The sequence below is a fragment of the Mustela erminea genome, chromosome 2 (assembly GCF_009829155.1).
Source record: "Mustela erminea isolate mMusErm1 chromosome 2, mMusErm1.Pri, whole genome shotgun sequence".
Lineage (NCBI taxonomy): Eukaryota > Metazoa > Chordata > Mammalia > Carnivora > Mustelidae > Mustela > Mustela erminea.
The window spans coordinates 129,704,833-129,725,084 of record NC_045615.1 but is presented as its reverse complement, the minus strand read 5'-3'; the positions used below and the strand labels follow the sequence as shown (position 1 = coordinate 129,725,084).

Genomic DNA, 20,252 nt, shown 5'->3' with positions numbered 1-20,252 from the left:
AGATCTCTATCAAATAAAAAAATAAAATCTTTTAAAAAAAAGCAAGAACAATAATAATAATAATAATAAACTGTTATATTTTTAACACTAAGAAGCAAAAAGCTTTGAAAGTTGGCTGACATTTATTTCTGTCTGGAAACAATGAGGAGCTTGTTAACATGAATGGAAATACTCAGGATTCATGACTGTCTGCTTTCATTTTTGGTGTCTACATTGATTTACTTCACATCTGCAATGGAAGCCAGTGGCAATTTTATACCATCAGGAAGACAGATGTAAGTCGGTGATTAATATCATTCTTTCACAGGACAAATCACTACCTATGTGATTAGGGAGAGTTAATACACTTAGGGGTGACAGCTTCCGACTCAAATTTATAATACTTAATATGCTCTGACAGCTGGTAATTGACTAGCAAATGAAAATAAATGTTAAATGAGTCTAGAACTTTTTGCAGTATAAATGACTGCTTCAATTGCTTTATTAATAAAGCTCCTTTGACATTGAGCTGTGACCTCGTGATCAGCTATGAAAATATTCGTTATCTAAAGCAAGTACTCAAATGACTAAACGTGCAGCACATTTGATATAAAAACCATATAAACTAACGCTTCAACATGAATTCTTGTCTTGAGTATTACCTCTGCTTCAAATGGCTCTAATGTTACACACTTAGGAGTCAATAAAGTAGGTAGCATGGATTTACTCAGATCTTCCATTTTCAAATATGGTCATTTTAAAACCTTTTCCTCATCCTCATCCCATGTGACCCCCACCTCTTTTAACAGACAGCTTCCCATGCGAATATGCAGAGAAAACCGAGGCCACCAGATGGGAACTCTCTTAACTTCCTGCCTCTCCTCATAAACTCTCAGAAGAATGACCTCATTTCACAAGAGCAAATCAGACTTGGCTTGATCATGAGGGATATCCAAAACTCAACTGAAGATCATTTAAACATCAGCAACTGTTGTGTGGTCCTAAGAATATGAAGAATGCAGGATTCCATCAAGTTCAAAGTCCTTTAAATAGAAAAGATATGTACATACCTCGTGTCCCATTTAAAGGTGTTTATCATTAAATGGAAAATATATTGATTTATTTCAGGCAATCAGATATACAGGTATCATTAGATAGAAAAAAAAAGGTATGAATGTTAGAATTCCATTGATCTTGAAGGCCTTTAACATTTAGATGGAAACATAAGTACTTGTCATGAAAGATCAAAGATCAACCTGGTTGTCCTATATGCTTGAGTAGATCAAGAATCAGGTACTATCCCTAGTTCACATCTGTAAGAACAAACCTTCTTAGCTTTTGTCACTCATGACACGGCTGCTCTAAAAGGGGCTCAGTGTGACATTCAGGGAGATGGAAATCTCTCTGGATGCCTGCAGTTCTGTCAAAATATTTGCTTGAAAATGGCCTCAGTTATTTCCAAGCAATTTTCTTCCTTGGTGGGTATGCATCATTCCACTCTGGGAATATTTAAAATTAAATATAGAAAGGTTTAAAGCATCAACATCATACTATTAATATATTTATGCATATTTGGTCTTTTCTGCAGTATTGTTTAAGAAATTAGAGTGAAACTTAAAAAAAATTAAAGTGAATAACTGAATGATTGGACTTTTTTTTTTAAGATTTTATTTATTTATTTGACAGAGAGAGAGTGAGCATGCATAAGCAGGGGGAATGGCAGGCAGAAGGAGAAGGAGAAGCAGGCCCTCCTATGGAGCAGGGAGCCTCATGTGGGGCTGAATCCCAGGATCCCAGGACCCCAGGATCATGACCTGAGCCAAAGGGAGATGCTTAACCACCTGAGCCACCCAGTTGCCTGGAATGATTAAACTTCTGATTTTAAGTTGAAATCTTCCTAAGTTTATATGTGGTATTATGACTTCTAACAGGTCTTTAGGTCCACTCTATAATTTAAGTTAATAGGCTTATAATACTTCCTATGCACTCAGCAAAGTTTTGTTTGAGTAGATAAATGAGGTGCTCAAAAAAGAAAACAGAATATGCTACATTCATATAGACACAATTTTAAAGTATTTGAACACATTTAAGTTGGTAAAAAGGGCCAATCATTTATCAAAAGTCCCTTGAAAGTGCCTGCTGGATTTTGCTAGACTTCCAAATAGAGTAAGATTTGTGAGATAAATATAAAGCCTAGGAAGCACTGTATTTTTGAATTTATAACCTTAACACATTGAATACCGATTGTTTAAGCCAAACTTAAAGTCCAAGAAGTCCCTTTTATTTTTTAATTTTTAAAAAAGATTTATTTACTTCAGAGAGAGAGAGAGAGAGAGATGGGGGAGGGGCAGAGGGAAAGGAAGAGAGGAAGAGAATCTCCAGCAGACTCCCCACTGAGTGCAGAGCCTGACGTAGGGCACAATCCCAGGACCCTGTGATCACAACCTGAGCCGAAACCAAAAGTCGGATGCTCAACCAACTGAGCCACCTAGGCACCCCATGAGTAGTCCTTTTTATGCACAAATACATACTGGCCTACACCAAAAACCCATCTAAACTCAAAGCTAACTGCACCCCCATTCACAATCACCTCCTTCCCTTCTAGCATTCCGGAAATGATGTCCTCCTCTTAGTTACAATGATCACCTCCCCCTGAACTCCACTGGGCCTGGATGGGTTGGTCTTTCCTTCTCTCCTGGCTTTTCAACCTTTCTCCACCCGCTACTTTCCACACTCAAACATGGACACGATTCCTCCACCTTAAAACCAACAAATAAAAATCAACAATGACAAAATGTTTCTTTCAAGCCTATCTGGTGTCTGCTCTCCCTACCACTTCTTCCCTCTTACAAGATGTGCCTACTGTCTGTACCTGCCTCCCTTCATCCCTCCCCCTGCCACAGGATTCTCCCATGGCCACCACGAGTGCATGAAGCCATTCTCATCAGGGCCACAGTGGCTTCCTTTAGTCATTCATCTCGTGACCTTTCACTAGCGTCTGCAGCTTAACCCCATCTCCAGTCTTCAACTAGCCTCTTCTCATGGCTTCCATGCCCTATCTTCGGACTCTGACTTTCTTGGCCCATTTTTTATTTTGATGATTTCAGTTTACTTTAGAAAGTTCCTAAATGCCTGTGGTGACATTATGGGGGTTGCTTAATTAAGCGGCAATCCAAGTGCTTCCAGCATTCCGAGAAAATATGCGTAGTTCGGGGTGGTCCGCTGTCATCCTAATCAGGAAAGCCATACTCCAGAGGCATACAACATGAGCATTTCTATGACCTGTCACTTTATTAACACCTGATGCTTTGTTAATTAGTCTACTGAATTGTAGAAGTAGATTTATCTGGTGGACACCGTGAACTATTAACTAGCATTCTGAATACGTGAAAGTGGGTCTCCATGGTGAAATTAAAGGTATACAAGAGTTACAGATGGTTACATTTATTTTAGAATCTCTTTCTATCTTTTCATGAACAGGGCATAAGAGAGGTTTTTGCCCTGTGTAAGATGGAGTTCTCCAACCACCTCTGAAATCTGGGGAGTTCTAGTTTCTCTGATGCCAGCTCTAAAGGAAGAAAACCCTGCCTCTGGAATTTTAGGTGTTTGTCTTGAGTGAAACTCATTCAGGGTAGTAGTCAAAGCACCGAAGAGCACAGAATGATGGGATAGTCTCCAGCCTATGTGAGAAACAGCTATCGTGAACTATTTTTAATTTTCTGAGTAATTAATGTTCGATTTCGAAAGTCAGTGTGGTACGATGTGATTTGTGATCTGATTTCTTTTATAGAATGTGCTAAGATCATGAAGAGATGAGGTAGCCCTTTCCATCTCAACTTCTGGCTACCACAAGCTATCATAAAGAATCTAAGAGCCAAGTTGGCTGAGGGATGGGAACCTTCCAGGGCCAAGGCTTTGGCTTCTGTGCTTCTCTATTAACATGTAACACTGGAAGCAATCTCACCCACTCCCACTTCTTAATGTCCAGGTATTAATGGCCTCCAAATCTCTTCTGGGCTCCAGGCTATAATTAACCAACTGCCCTAAAATCCTTTGGATGTCCTATGGTACATTCAATACTGAACTCACCATCTTCTCAATCTCACCCAATGCCCCAACTAGCTCTTTCTGTAATCGCAGTGTTAGTAGTTCCCAAACATTAGTCTATAGACTGACTAGAAGGGTATCACCTAGGGGAACTTATTAAAAATACACAGTCTTAGCTCCCACTGTGATCTTTTGAATAAAAATCTCAGTGTAGAGCCTAGGAATCTGAATTTTTTATTAAAGATTTTATTTATTTATTTGACAGAGGGAGAGAGATCACAAGTAGGCAGAGCAGCAGGCAGAGAGAGAGGGCGAAGCAGGCTCCCTGCTGAGCAGAGAGCCCGATGTGGGGCTCTATCCCAGGACCCTGAGATCATGACCTGGACTGAAGGCAGAGGCTTAACCCACTGAGCCACCCATGCGCCCCAGGAATCTGAATTTTTAACAATCTCCCTAGGTTAGTCCACTATACTACCAGATTTAGGAATTACTGCCTTATGTGGCCAAACTGCCCCAACATCCGCCAAAGTCAAAAACTGAGTGCCCAGGCACCTGGGTGGCTCAGTGGGTTAAAGCCTCTGCCTTTGGCTCAGGTCATGATCCCAGGGTCCTGGGATCGAGCCCCGCATCAAGCTCTCTGCTCAGCATGGAGCCTGCTTCCTCCTCTCTCTCTGCCTGCCTCTCTGCCTAGTTGTGATCTCTGTCAAAAAATAAATAAAATATTTAAAAAACAAACAAACAAACAAACTGAGTGCCATCACGGAAAGTAGGCTTAAAGGGGAAAATACCCAAAAAGAACAGGAGTAAACTTGACTTGTTCATTTAAGAGGGAAAAATCTGCCATCTGTATGTCTTGGTCTATGTTCGCTCTTCTTTGTCTCCCTGGATAGCAATCTGATGGCTCTTACACATTCCGTTTTTCCTCTTCTAGGGAGAGAACTAACCAGTGGTAGTCTATGTTTCTCTCTGTGAGTACCTTTAGTGATAACATTGGAATTCTTTACTTTCATAATCGACCTTATATATTGGTTTTTAACAATAGAGATGACTTTTTTCCCACTCTGGGTAACATTTCTTGGTGTTAAGAACTTAGGGAAATTTGATTTAGATGGGATCTTGTAGGGGGTGATAGGCCAGTCTATAAGAAGGTCCCAGAAAAACCTCTGGAAATCAATGTCACTCCTTACTAACACTTGAGACAAACATCTTTAAATTGAGGCCGAAGATGTTCCTGACTCCTGAAGACTGATTTAAGTGGCCCATCTAAGGCTTCCCTTGTGTCTGCCCTATCTAGTACCATAGGATATGCTTTCGTTACTTTCATACAACACTCCCTTCTCCAACTAGACCATAGGCATCCCAAAGACAGTGGAGCCACTCAGGTTCCTGGGCACAACACGTGTTGTCTTGGGGCTGGCAGAGGCCCTTGAGAGTCTAATCTCCAATGTTCATATGAGTCTGGGAACCATCTCTCATGGGTGTTGTAGAGTAGATCCTGCAGGAAGTCTCAACCCAATAGCTTCTAGTCTGTACATCATAATGGGCAAGAAAAAGAAGGAACACCAAAGACAGAGTTCAGCCTTCTGAGTGCAAAAATCACTGGCCTCTTCTTCTCTGGGCCCCTCCTAGTCACAGCCCTACCCACCAGGTAGGTTATAGCCGCTGGGCTGACTCAGACGAAGGTGAAGCTTAGACCCAAAGTGACGATGCAGATACAAGTCACTTAAAGAAAAAAAAGTAGGGCACCTGGGTGGCTCAGTGGGTTAAAGCCTCTGCTTTCGGCTCAGGTCATGATCTCAGGGTCTGCATGGGGCTCTCTGCTCAGCAGGGAGCCTGCTTCCCTCTCTCTCTGCCTGCTTCTCTGCCTACTTGTGATCTGTCTGTCAAATAAATAAATAAAATCTTTTTTTAAAAAAATATACATATATATATATCTCTAAGCACAAAATCTAGTGTGTCCTAGAAGACACTGGTTAAATTTTCTCAAAGGCTATTCTGCCAGAAAAAATACAAACAGATTTATATTTTTGTTGTTGTTTTTGGTTTTTTTGGATCTTTGTTTTTTTTTTGTGCTTTGTTTGTTTGTTTTAACAAAGCTGACATTTTCTCCTAGGAGCTTGTTTAAAGGGATAAGGGGATTTTTTAAGGCTCAGATATACCTGGAATCAAGTAGGCTTTTGAGCCTGGCTGTTTTCCTATTGGCCCTGCCATTCCTCAGGGGCCCCGTATTCAAGATCCACAGTCAACTTGTAAATGAACTTTTGATTCAAGGTTTTCTTTAGAATTAACTCTCTTCTACATCAAGAGAAAAATCGTTGTTTTCATCATTGCAAAAGGATTTTTCCTAAGTGTCCAACAAGGCAATAAACTAGAGCAACTGAACAATGCTTGGAGATAAGGCACAACACTGACTCCTTGTATAGACTTAAAAGGCTAAGTTACCAAGAGAGATAGTAGAACTCTCTTCTCTGGGTAATCCTTAAAAAGAGACTAAATTTGTACCTACTTTCAAGGGTTTAAATATGACCTGGGTGGAAGAGATATCCTCTTCTGGCAAGGCCCTCCCACCAGCCACATCAGCTTTCTGCCTTCTTAGAACAAACATACTGACAGACATTCCTCCCACAACTGGGCTTCATCTGCACTCCTGGTGCAAGGCCACACGCAGACACCCAGAGCCACAGTCCCGATGGCCACACGCATACACCCAGAGCCACAGTCCCAACCCCATGGCCAACATTTACACTTCCATCCAGACGGTTTTGGGATGTCTCACAGTGAAGAAATACTTCTTTCCAAGTCCTTGAGAACTATCAGTATCACGCAGGGAGAGGAGGGCACTGTTTGCTCACTGGCTCTAACCCTGTAGCAGTAAGGAGGTTTATAAACAGCTTTCAAAAGCTGGTCATAATCCTGGAGCCCCGAGATCGAGGCCCGCACCAGGCTCTCTACTCAGCAGGAGGGTCTGCTTCTCTCTTGGACTTCCCCCTTCTCATGCTCGCTCGCTCTCATTCTCTCTGTCTCTCTCTCAAATAAATAAATAAAATCTTAAAAGAGCAGGACTCATTCAGTTTCCTCAAAAAATGAAGGAAGATAGGTAGGAGCACACTGACTTTTTCTTGTGCTCTCTTTATTAGCAGTCTCATTTTCATTATTAGAAATCTGGAATTGGAGGGACGCCTGGGTGGCTCAGTGGGTTAAGCCACTGTCTTCGGCTCGGGTCATGATCCCAGGGTCCTGGGATCGAGCCCCAGGTCGGGCTCTCTGCTCAGCGGGGAGCCTGCTTCCTCCTCTCTCTCTGCCTGCCTCTCTGCCTGCTTGTCATCTCTCTCTGTCAAATAAATAAATAAAATCTTTAAAAAAAAAAAAAAAGAAATCTGGAATTGGAATGTATAATCTATCCACCAGGAGCATATATATTTTGAATTAGGGGAGCTTATGTCATCTCGGGTCGCAAGGCTGTGGCCAAGATATGGTTTCACGAATGAACAAAGATATTTATTGACTGTGGCACTTAGGATAAGAATTGAGAACCAATGCTTCGCACAACAGAAACCGTGCAGGAAAAACAGGTTCCAGAGGCAGGTACAGGGTGTATGTAGCTATAGAATTTTAAAATATGTATCCTGTTGGCTCTGTTTCTCTGGGGAACCAACTACTAGAGCATCAGTATTTTCTAAAGGCTTCCCAAGGGTTGAAATGTTCAGCTGGAGTTGAGAACCTCTGTTCTAGGAGTACTTAATCCCTTAGGGGGTCCGTGGGTGGCTTTGAAGGGTCTGAACCCTTGGAACTCAAAGATGAAATTGTGGCTGTATGCTTCCCATACCTCCTTCAAGCTCTCAGCTGGTCCTCAGACTCCCTTCCCTGACATCCGTCCACAAGCACTGTTTGCTTTTGTTTAGGTATCTCTGGTCACAGGAAACACCCGCCTATCTGAGGGAGTCCATCTCCTCTGGAAACGGTTCTAAAAGTCAACCCCCTTGGGCATCTGGGTGGTTCAGTGGGTTAAAGCCTCTGCCTTCGGCTCAGGTCATGATCTCAGGGTCCTGGGATTGAGCCCCGCATCGGGCTCTCTGCTCAGCAGGGAGCCTGCTTCCCCTTGTCTCTCTCTGCCTGCCTCTTTGCCTACTCTGATCTCTGTCAAACAAATAAATAAAATCTTTAAAAAAAAAAAAGTCATCCCCTTGAGGAAACTGAGGCACAAGGAGCCTTATTTTGAATAAAAGAATCACAAAACACTAGTCAGAAGAATACCTTGTGCTGTTCATGTGAAAATTCTTCATGTTATTGAGGGAAAAATGGAGGTACGGAGAAATTAGATGTCTTGCCCCAATTGATAGTGTTAATGTTAGGTACGAGGGGGAAAGCCAGGCCCCCTGGTTCCCTGTTTGGTGTCCTCCCTTGACCGCAGGCAGTAGAGTCCCTTCATGGAGATAACCCGCAGTGGGACACTTCAGAGGAGCAGGGCTGGGGCCTGACTGAGGAAAAAAACCCTGATTTCCCGTCTCCCACCTTCGCTCTGAAAGGCAGAATCGGAAGGGAGTGGCCCGCTTCCTTCTTCCATGCTGAATGCCTCTCCATCCCCGCCAGCCCCGTGACTGAAGATGAAGATGACAAGAAAACCCAGCTCAGCGGTCACCCTGATGCTGTACGAGGTAGCAGCTGGGAGACACTGGTCTATTTTATCCCCCAGAAAGACGGGCGCAGGCAGCGAAACGAAGAGGCCATGAACACGTTCTGCCTCTGATCTTCTGGAAGGTGTTGGGTAATGATAAGATAGTGATCTGATGGTTTAAGATAGACGTGTTTAGGATGGAATCAGGCTCATTAATAACTCGGGGTCCTTAGGTTCAGCATTTCAATATCTTCCATTTGTTACCAAGTAGCTTCACATCTCACCAGGCTGCTTCCTACCTCTGAGTCGGATTGCCTTGTCTATAGATAAAGGCTAATAATATCCAGCTTAGAACCTCAAAGAAGGGGCACCTGGGTGGCTCAGTCATTAAGCCTCTGCCTTTGGCTCAGGGCATGATCCCAGGGTTCTGGGATCGAGTCCCCATTGGGCTCCCTGCTCAGCGGGAAGCCTGCTTTTCCCTCTGCCACTCCCCCTGCTTGTGTTCCCTCTCTTGCTATCAAAAAAATAAATAAAATCTTTAAAAAAAAAAAAAAAAAAAAGAACCTCAGAGAACTATTGCATGGAGTGACTTACCTAAGGGGCCAGTGGGGCACTTGGCATACAGGGGATTGGCCAGTCTTTGGTGGCTGTTATTATTATTACCACAATTATCAAAATGCAAATATTATACTGCCCAATTATTCTCCTGTCTTTTCTCACCACACGACACCCTTTTGAAGACCAGACAGGATATCACAGTATATTCTGAAATCCCCCGATCTCCGTAAGCATAGAAAACACCCCAATCTGTGCCCACAGCAGGTATCAGGAAGAACTTGGGGTGAACTGAATGGAACGGACCCCACCTACCTGATTAATTTGTTCTTTCAGGGGTATTTCCGATCCGAGCTCTGACTCGAGGCTCACGGGGTCAGTGCATTCAACAAGCGCGTCATCAGTCACTTCTCCATTGAGCGGGGGCTCCATGACACTGCTGTGTTGGGGCCACTCAGGGTGCCCAGAGTCAGTGGTCTCTGCACCCTGGACAGTGGCATTTTCATGCCCATCGCCTCTGGCATCAGCTGCTGTTGGCTCGTTTGAAATCACAGCTGAATCACAGGGGGCTTCTGTGTCTTTGGGTGAAAATTCACTCTCTTCAGGCATCTTGGCAATTTCTGCTTTGTCTCCAGTGGCTGAGGTGTCACTGGCGTCGTCAGACATTTTAATACCTGTCAACGTGATTACAAACATTTTCTGCTTTAATCTGAATTGTTAAACTTGAATCCCAAACCCCAAATCATCAAATCTGGTAGTAGAAGGATTTCTTCTACCAATAAGAAACTATGTACCCTTGGGGTAGGCTGAACTATGGCCCCCAAAGATATCCTTATCCTAATCCTTGGAATCTGGGAATGTTACCCTTATGCAGCAAAAAAGAATTTTGCATATATGGTTGAATTAAGGATTCTGGGATGGGGAGATTATCCTGGGTTATGTGGGTGGGTCCTAAATGAAATTATAAGTGTCCTTAAAGAAAGACAGAAGGAGATTTGATTACAGAGAGGAGAAGGTGATGAGATGACAGAAGCAGAGCTTGGAGTAACGAAGACAAAGGAAGGGCCATAAGCCAGGGGATATGGGGATTTGTAGCCACCAGAAACTGCAAAAGTCAGGGAAACCATTCTCCGCTCAGAGATGCCAGAAGGAACCAGACCTACCAACACCTTGACTTTAGCTTGGTGAAGCTGGTTTTGGATGGCTGACCTCCAGAACTGTAAGAGAAGAAATCTGTGTTGTTATAAGCCACTAGTTTGGTGTAATTTGTTACAGCCGCCATAGGAAACTAATACGACCCTACAGTGCTATCTCTAAACTTTCATGGATCTCTGATGTGGTATGGGGGGATATGTCTATGGAAACTAAGAGCATTATCTGTGTCTGTGAAATTACTTAACATCACTTTATTAATTATAATTGTAGCAATAATGAGAATAAGCACAGAAAAGACCCAAGAGCTTATCAAAAACAACTGGACCTTTAGCTTTGCAACATTGTCAGAGATTCACATCAAGAAAGAGACCTACGAACACATAAGTGTGCTTTGCTGGACACCAGCTGGTGAAGGTCTGGGCTTTATTTGGACAACAGTTTACACAGGGAAACACAGGAGTTGGGAGGGAAATAAGAGCAGGTCACTCTTACGAAAGTACCTAAAAAGCTGAAAACTTTTTATGAAGCTTGCAAGTTATTATATCTTATAGGACAGCACCATTCAACAGAAATTTTTGCAATGATGACAATGTTCTATGTCTGCATTGTCCAATGTTGTAATTAATATCCACATATGCCCACTGAACATGGGACATGTGGCTGGTGCAACTGAGCACCTTTTTTTTTTTTTCAAGATTTATTTATTTAAGAAAGAGAGAGTGGGCCTAAGAGCAGAGGGAGAGGGGGAGAATCTCAAACAGCCTCCCTGCTGAGCCTGGAGCCTGATGTGGGGTTTGATACTATGACCTTGATACCCTGACCATGACTTGAGCAAAATTAAGAGACAGGTACTTACCTCACTGAGCCAACCAGGTACCCCCCCCACCCAACCTTTTTTTTTTTTTTTTTAAGATTTTATTTATTTGACACAGAGAGATCACAAGTAGGCAGAGAGGCCGGCAGAGAGAGAGAGGGAAGCAGGCTCCCTGCTGAGCAGAAAGCCTGATGCGGGACTCTATCCCAGGACCCTGAGATCATGACCTGAGCCAAGGTAGAGGCTTAACCCACTGAGCCACCCAAGCGCCTCTCAACTTTTAAAAAATGGGTTCTACACCCAGCATGAAGCCCAATGTGGGGCTTGAACTCATGACCCTAAAATCAAGACTTGAGCTGAGATCCATGGCCAGAGGCTTAACCAACTAAGCCACCCGGGTGCCCCAGCAACTACTTTTTAAATTTTATTTAATGTTAAATGATTTAAGTTTACATTTTACATAGGCATGTGTAGCTAGCAGCTACCTTACTGGAGATAGCACAGATCTAGAAGGCTAATTTAAGATGACAGTTTTCTCAGGCTAACATGAAAACACAGTGTTCTCACTACACCAGACGCCACGTCTCAGTCCGATCAGTGGATATTTTTGTTGACCTCAGTGTTTACCAACTGGTCAAACCTCAAGTTGCCACTAAAGCCACGGTATGTGAGAAGCCACTTAACATACTGGCCACATGGTGTGTAGGCTTCGAATCACCCGCATGTGTAACTCTGGTTCCTCACGGAGCCGTCCCCAAGGTTGTCTGGCTAGTGTCTCTGCTCGTGCTCTGTTGTCCCCATTCCTTTCTCAAGGTTTCACACACCACTATCCTGTTGTGACTTTCAAATATCTTCTTCATTCCACTGAGACGGAATGTGAAGGAGTGGTTTCCAGAAACTGAAGGAAGGGGAATGAGGAGGGACTAATGGGCACAGATTTCTACGATGTGCGAAGAAAATGTTCTAAAATTAGATAGTAATGGCTGCACAACTGTGTGAGTATTCCGAAGACCACTGAAACTGCACACTATCAAACAGTGAGTTCAGTCATATGTGAATTATATCTCAATATATTAAGAGTATACATAATACATACAACCTATAATGGTACACGTTAATAACACTGTTATTTTAAAAATTCTACTTCTGGATAAATAGTTCCCATGGCCAGCTGGACACTTGTTCCCATCTAAATGAAAACCTGTTGTCTTACTGCTAATACTTGTTCTTCCTCTTAACGGTGCCTAGATTTCCCCAATAACCCAGGCTTAAAACCTCGGGGCTATCGAAAGCTATCATTTGTTGAGTGCGTATTAAGGCAAGCTCTTTGCATATATTGTCTCCTGTGAGTCAGATATTAGGATCTCCGTTTTATAGAGGAGACAACAGAGGCTCAGTAAACGGCAGGTTTGAGATTTGAACCCATCTAACCTTGAAGTTGAACCATATCAGAACTGTATCTGCAGTGCCACCAGCGTCTTCTCTTACATTGAACCAGTGCCCAAATCCTAGAGGCCCTTGATTCAGAATTCATGTCTTGTCTTCTACCTCTCTCCCCACGGCTACCCCTCTAGCTCAGGTTCTCATTATGGTTCATGCTGGTGATTTCAACACTGGGTTCACCTTCGCCTGTTGCTCTCCCTTTCACTTCCCAACCCTTCCCCATTCCATTCCCATATTCTCAGGGCCTTTGCACCATGGAGATGAGGCCACCAGCTTTAGCTGGCATCCAAGCACCTCTGCACTCCAGTCCCACCAGCGTTCCTCCCACTGTTCCCTTCCAAAACCTGGGCTGAGACTGGGACATTCCCATGGCTGTCGGTTCAATATGTTGTGTTTCACACATTGAAGACCCAGTGAAAAAAACCACAGCCTCCATTGTTCATTCCGCCCAACTGGATAACATTTTTCTTCCTCTGACCTGCCAGAGTGCTTTGTGTCTAGCTCACCTTGGTTAGAGTTGCTTGAGGGTTTCCCTATTCTCGTACATTGTAAATGCTATGAAGACAAGGGTTTTCCGTATCTTGTTTTCATATTTGATGTAGCACTTAATGTGGTTTCTTGAACATAGTGGGAAGCTCAACACATATGTATATTGTTATATTAATATTTTTGGAGACTTAGAATTAAAATGTAATTTGGATTAGTGTTTTTGTATTTCTTGGGCAAACACCCAGTGGTATGATTACTGGATTGTAGGTGTACCTCTGTGTTTATGGCAGCATTATTTACAAGAGCCAAACTCTGGAAGCAGCCCAAGTGTCCCTCAGTAGATGAATGGAAAAAGATGTGAGATAGATATATATATCTCACATATATAGATATACATATCTAATTATATATATATATATTATTCAGCCAGAAAAAAGAATAAAATCTTGAAATCTTGGCATTTGCAATAACATGGAAGGAGCTAGAGTATAAAGCTAAGTGAAATAAGTCAGAGAAAGACAATACCATATGATTTCACTTGTATGTAGAATTTAGGAAAGAAAACAGACAAAGAAAAAAAGAGAGAGAGAGAGACAAACCAAGAAACAGACTCTTGACTATAGAGAACAAACTGATGGTCACCAGAGGGGAGTGGGTGGGGGGATGGGGGAAACAGGTGATGGGGATTAAAGAGGGCACTCGTGATGATCACCAGGTGTTGTACAGAATCGCAGAATTACCACATTGTACACCTGAAATTAATAGAACACCGTATGTTAATTATATTGGAGTTTAAGTTCTTAAAAATGTCATCTGAAATGAAAGCAAGCAGAAAATGCCTTTACCCCATTTACTCCTCAAGAGCAACCTTACAGCAAATGGTTCCAAACATTCTATATTCTCTTTCCTTTGTCCTTTGTCACCCAATGAACTAAGTTAGCATGTCTCCTTTCAAACAAAAATGCTTGAATTCAGTAATAAACTCCCGCAAACAAGTCTACGGGTGGGAAAGGCAAAAAATGCACACTTCGCTTTAGCTGCCATATAAAGTCAAGGATAGTCAAGGCGGGAGGTGATCTGCAATGAGTATGGTCAATGCCTAGCTGAAGCAGGAGAGAAGGAAACAATGCCACCGTACAGACAAGGGAGTTGCCGTGGCTCATGGGAGGCAGGTGGAACTGAGTGAGGGTACTTGAGAAGCTGCCATCCATTTGGAAACTTACAAAATCTTCTTGAAAATCTCTCAGTCAGGACTGGGCTAAGACAGTTGGCAAACGGCAGCCTGCTGCCACATCTTGCCCTCCGCTGTTATGGTAAATAAGATTTAACTGGGCCACAGACACATTCATTTGTTGATAGACCATCTATGGCTTCCCTAACACTGCAATGGTTGAGTTGCGTGGCTGAAAAGAACTTATGGCCGGATGTCTGGGGGGCTCAGTCGGTTAAGAGGCTGCCTTCGGCTCAGGTCATGATCCCAGGGTCCTGAGACTGAGTCCCACAGGGCTCCCTGCTCGGCGGAAAGCCTGCTTCTCACACTCCCACTGCCTGCATCTCCCCTGCTTGTGTTCTTGAACTCTCTCTCTCTCTCTCTCTGCCAAATAAATAAAATCTTGGAGGAAAAAAAAAAAAAAAAGACCTTATAGCCCACAAAGTCGCAAAGCCTGAAATATTTACTATCCAGCCCTTGACAAAAATGTTTGTGACCCCTGGTCTAGTACGTGCGTGGCTCAGGTGCCATGACCTAAACCTCTTTCCGTTTTATCCTATCCTCATCTGGGTCCTGGGGACGTAAGGAAAATGGGTGCGTGAATAAATGATGCTTCGGCATCACTTTTGTTCCCACCTTGTATCCATGAGTAGCTGGTTAGAGGCACTGTCTGATAGTTTTATTTCTTTGTAATTTGAAAATCCTTATTATTCATCTGGACGACTAAGGCACTCCGAACTATTTCACTTTTCTAGAAGCAGGGACGTGAGAATAAACCTAGCTACAATAAACACTCCTGGGCAAAGCAAAAACATTTTGGATGCTTTATTGATTATGCTTTGTCCTAAATGTGTCTCCATGCTGTTCCTAACGGGCTCTAAAATACTTCAGGATCTATCGCGCGACTCTATTGTGTGACTCTATTGTGTGACATACGCACAGCGTAGGTGTAACTTACAGGCGGGGATGAAGGGGATGAGGGGGGTGGGGGTAAGGAGGGCGGGGCATGGTTGGTTAACATCAGGGGTGCCCTGTTCAGGAATATACTCTCCGGAGGTCTTGAGTTAGCATTCAGAATCTGTCACTGGGGGCACCTGGGTGGCTCAGTCAGTTAAACATCTGCCTTTGGCTCTGGTCATGATCCCAAGGTCCTGGGATTGAGTGCCGCATCGGGCTCCCTGCACCTTGGGGAGCCTGCTTCTCCCTCTGCCTCTCTCTCTGTCTCTCATGAATAAATAAATAAAATCTTTAATTAAAAAAAAATCTGTTACTGGGTGTTCCCTCTAGATAGGGCTTCACTAACACCCTCTTTAGTCACTACCCCAGGTTGTGCTAATTAGCACAAGGGAGATTAGAAACCATTTTTCACCAGTGAAATGGGAAATGCTTCAGATAGGTGGACTGGCTAGCAATCACCCACAGGTGCGACCTGCCCTTCTGTTCCCAGGGCATAAGATTATTCCGGGTTCAGCAGCTTAGCGCTCTTTGAGATAGACATTTTCTAGTTCTGCCTTGATTGTGAGAGTACACCAAAGCCTGACTGGGTTAGCTGAGTCCTGCCTCTAGAGCAGTCCATGCCAGAGGCCCCAAAGGATGGAGACTTCATCAAGCTTCATCAAGCTTCTAAGAACAAGCTGAGGGTCCAGGTGACTTAGGTCTGTTCACCTCAGCTGTAGAAACAGCTGTAGAAAAATGGCTGAGCAAAACCTCTTTTCCCTGTGACTGACCTGCCTTCAAACATCAGCAGGAAGCCATCCCTTCAGAAATACCCCAAATAAGATGTTGGACCCATACTGTTAAAAATATTGACCGTCAACCTATACATTTCGAAGACTGTATTTTGACATCATTTGGGATAATAAAAATGGCCACCACACTGTTCACCCTACTTTAACTGCTAATTGTATGTTATCTTTAATCTCTGTTTACTTTGACCTGTTACAGGTCTCCGTTTTCTCTAAACCAAAACCAAACCCCCAAATCTTCGTTCGCTCTGGTTGACCTTCATCTCCTCTGCGTGTTATGACAGGAGAGATGTAATCCTTTTTGAAGACTGTGCCCTTGTATCCGAGGCCATTAGAAACTGTTGTATCCTAAAGACAGCTGTTCAGGCACAGTGACCATCAGAGTGCACTCCGACTACAGCTGTGACACACGCTATTTCCTGGGACAGTCCCTATCTTAGCCTGGGTACCCCAGAAACGGTAAGACATAAATCTCTCCCGACTTAGGGTTTGGAACACTCATCACCGCAGCCTGTCTTGATGCTAGCGAAACTCAACCCACAGAAACAAGGAGGCTTCTTTAGGAAACTTCAAGGAGAGGAAGAGTAGCATATAAAGGAGCCTTTGTGGGCTGGGAATAAGTTAGTTTTTCATGAGTAAATTCATTCATCACCTAAAATGCTCCCAGAACTACTGGAGTAAGTACACCATGGGCTCCAAAAATAAGTTCAAAACGGAAGACATGGCTACTGTCCTTCAGAAAATGAATAATCTGTTTTCACATTATCCCTGGTCAATGAAGATCCAGGAGACTGTTTCAAGCAAACATGCCACGGTTAAGAGAAGATACAAAACAGCATACCAGATAAGGGAAAGATGTGCTGGAATGACACTGACCTCCTGCAGAGGAGAACCTTGAACTGGAATGAGACTGACCTTGTGCCGAGGAGAACCTTGAAAGTGGCTTTGCTTGGAATACTCAGGCATGGTGAGATAAGCGTATGTGCAAATGCCCTGCACCAGGAATGATGTCTAGCTAGCTGGGATGAATATGTGGCCCCACCAGGAGCCAGTATGAAAGAATAGGGGGAAGGTGGCTTGGGGGTGGGGGGTAGGGGAGTTCTCTGAGGAAGAGAGAGAATGCTCTGGTCCCACCGTCTCTGTGCACAACTTATTACTGTTGAGCTTCCTCCCTTCCTCCTCTGTGGAGTAAGAGGGGACAAAATGCTCTGGATACTGGGTTTCCAAACCCCGAAGACTGCAGGACTGGGACCAGTCCATGATGGTAGAGAAAAATGAGGACAAGATCGCAAGTTTTTCATCAGTCTAAATTTATTAAAGGACTGCCTTCATCTTACAAGGTTGGACTTCATGCCTTTCTTGGCATTAAAACCTTTCACTTTATGAAATAGTAGTGCCGTGGAATGATTTCTTTTTAAAGAGACTCTTTTGGCAAAATAAGAATTTGGTAACACAGTACCCTAGGGAAAATCACTGCCCCCAATTTTAAAAAGGACTGGTCAGTGAGGACCAGGAACAAAAATTCTGGGTGAGAGGTTACTCAGCTCCTAAGAGATCCCCCCTTAGGAAGTCCTAGCTTGTTTCCTCTTGTCTATCTTGCACCGGTCTCCTGTGTATTTTTCTGAACTACAGATGGGACCTATTTGCTCCCCTGTTTAAAAACCATTAGGTTTTTGATGTCTGGGTAGCTCAGTCTGTTAAGCGTCTGCCTTCAGCTCAGGTCATGATCCCGGGGTCCTGGGATGGAGTCTCACATGGGGCTCCTCGCTCAGCAGGGAGCCTGGTTCTCCCTCTCTCTGCCGCTCCCCCTGCTTGTGTGCTCTCTCTGACAAATAGATAAAATCTTCAAGAAAAAAAAAATTGGGTTTAAACACCTTTGCATGACATCTGTGACCCCGATCTCTTTATCCACCTCCTCCAGCTCTTAGGACACCTTCCACTCTGGCCTCACCAGACTTTCCATTAGTGCTCACAGCTTGTAACCACTCCCTACCTCGCCTTTGCCTGTCTGGTTCCCCTGTCTGGGCTGCCCTGCCTTCAGCCGCCTGGCAACCTCCTACTCATCTCTCCATGTCTAGTGTTACTTTTTACTCTAAAATTTTCCCTAATTTCCCCCACTCTTTTCCCAAGAATTAATTGCTTCCCGAACCTCCATGCTCTCTGTGACACTCTGCACGGACTTCTACAGCATCTGTAAGGCGGATCTGTCTGTGTGTCATTTCCTCCTCCTCCAGGACTGTGACCAACGGAGCACTGAGCTTGGGTTCTGACCCTCCGATGTTTACAGAACTGAAATATATTGTTTGATATTGATTCAAGAGAGAGAATATTTGACATTAGCCAGACTTATAAATAAATGGCTTCTTGTATGGGCCGAATCCTTGGTATTCTAGAAAGCCCCCCCTCTCACCCTCAAACTCCTTCTGCACTGACTCCCTTGTGTTTCAAATACTACCCTGGAAGTTTCATTCCTTTGCTTAAAGCTTACAATGTAAGGACTTATCAGAGTCTTTCCTGAGCTCAGGCTCTGATGGAGGAAAGGCGGGAGCAGGGGGTGAATATGGGTGAGGTTGGAAAGGGGCACTAGGAAGAAAGGAGGTTAGAAAGAGGCCTCTGAGGAGAGAGGCTGTCTCCTCGGTTACGTCGGGTTGGGGTTCAAAAGACACTGATTTGAGAAGCCACCTGTTTGTACCCCTACAGTTTAGGATGGGAACTGATGGGATGAGCAGGACGCAGATACACAGCCCTAAGCCCAGACAGAGATAACGTCTTACTCCAGGAAAGAGTAGTGAAGTTCAGGCGCCCGGACGGAGACGGCTGGAAATAGTCACCAGATTCCAGCGCGGAAGAGGAGAGAGTGGGCGAGCGGGTGGGGCCTGGGGAGCCTGGGTTAGGCTCGGCCCCGGGCCGTGAAGCCAGGTGGTACCAGCTTAGGGTGTTGGCTGGGGTGGAAATGCAAGCGCGGCTGCAAGGGAGATGATGAAGTTGGGTGGGAAGTCAAGGCCAGAGCCGCTCGGTTTTCCAAGGCCAGAGCTCGGCTTTCCGAGGCCAAAGGCCAGCATACCCTACGATGGAAGCCTTTGCCTTATCGGGACCTGCTCCCTCTGTGACCCCCGGTGGCGGGGGCCCTGCAGCCTGCCTCTGACTCGGACCCGGGACCCTGGGGAAACTTTCTCAACTTTGCTCGGTGCCGGGACCGGATAGTTGGAGAGCACGGGTCAGGCTCCGCGAAGGTTCACGCCGGCCGAGGGGGCAGACCCCGAGTGCGGGCGTGTGGGTGTGTGCATGAGCGTGGACCCAGAGCGACACACACTCACACACACACACTCACACGCCCGCACCCACGCAGGGCCCTCGGCCGCGCCGCCCGCACCTCCCCGGACCTTCACCCCAAAGTCCGGTCCTCCCGGGTCCCGTGCCCGGTGCCAAGTCCTTGCGGATGGCTTCCCACTAACGCAGCGGGCACGAGTCGGGGGCCAGGAAGAGCAGCGACGGCAGGGTCTCCCCACCACCCCGCTGCGGCGGTCCCCGCACTCCCCCGCCCGCCGGGGGAAGGGGATGCGGAGAGGGTGCCCGGGGCTCTTACCGCTCAGGCGGCCGAGTGCGCGCGGCAGCGCCCGCCGGGTCCCGCCCCGCCACGTCGGCAGGGCCGGCGGGGACGCGGCCGGAGGGCGGGCCGGGAGGGGGGACATGGGGCGGCCGGCCGAGCTGCCCCGCCCCGCAGCCGGCCCAGGAGGAGCCCCGCCCCCGCGTGCGGCCGGCCCCGGAGCGGGAGCGCGGCACGCTCAGCCCGGCACCCCCCTGGGCCCGGCGGGGATCCTCCTGGGAAACTTGGCTTTTCAGCTCTGTGCCCGCGGGGAGAGCCGAAGGGCGCTACCCCCACCTGGGGCGGGTCTCGGGGTTCCCCGCGACTGTTTCCTGCCTTTAAAGGCGCCCGGAAAACCCCGCAGGCAGTTTCCCGAGGAGGCGATCGCTCAAGTTCAGCAAAAGTTTATGATGCCTCGATTGTGCGTTAAGCAGCTTTCCCTTACCCTGCCGGAGGGAGTGCAATCTGATTTAAAACCAACCAAGTAAACAAAAAGCTTTCTAAAAGGCCAATTTGGAAATGTGGATCAAAATTGAAAAGCATTTGCTTTGGCCCAGGAATCCCACATTTTGCAAATGTGTCTTCAGAGTCAAATGTGCGAATATGTATTTGCG

The 20,252-nt window shown here is 45.3% G+C and overlaps 1 protein-coding gene across 6 annotated transcripts in view; it reads right to left on the bottom strand.

Annotated features, from left to right (window-relative positions):
• Positions 1 to 19,730, bottom strand: part of FAM114A1 (family with sequence similarity 114 member A1) — a 91,587-nt gene extending 71,857 nt beyond the window's left edge. For 4 of the 6 annotated variants that reach the window (XR_004283417.1, XM_032334097.1, XM_032334095.1 and 1 more), the window contains exons 1-3: positions 19,639 to 19,712; positions 10,360 to 10,413; positions 9,512 to 9,870 (exon numbers count right to left, since the gene is read on the bottom strand). Coding sequence is in view for 5 of the 6 variants with exons in the window: in XM_032334097.1 (XP_032189988.1) it covers positions 9,512 to 9,862 (351 nt within the window). In the remaining variant the exon portion in view is untranslated. Of the gene's footprint in view, positions 1 to 9,511; positions 9,871 to 10,359; positions 10,414 to 18,201; positions 18,342 to 19,638 lie in introns of all 6 variants that reach the window. The other 2 variants (XM_032334096.1, XM_032334098.1) reach the window with 2 other exon arrangements.
• Positions 19,731 to 20,252: the final 522 nt, after the last annotated feature.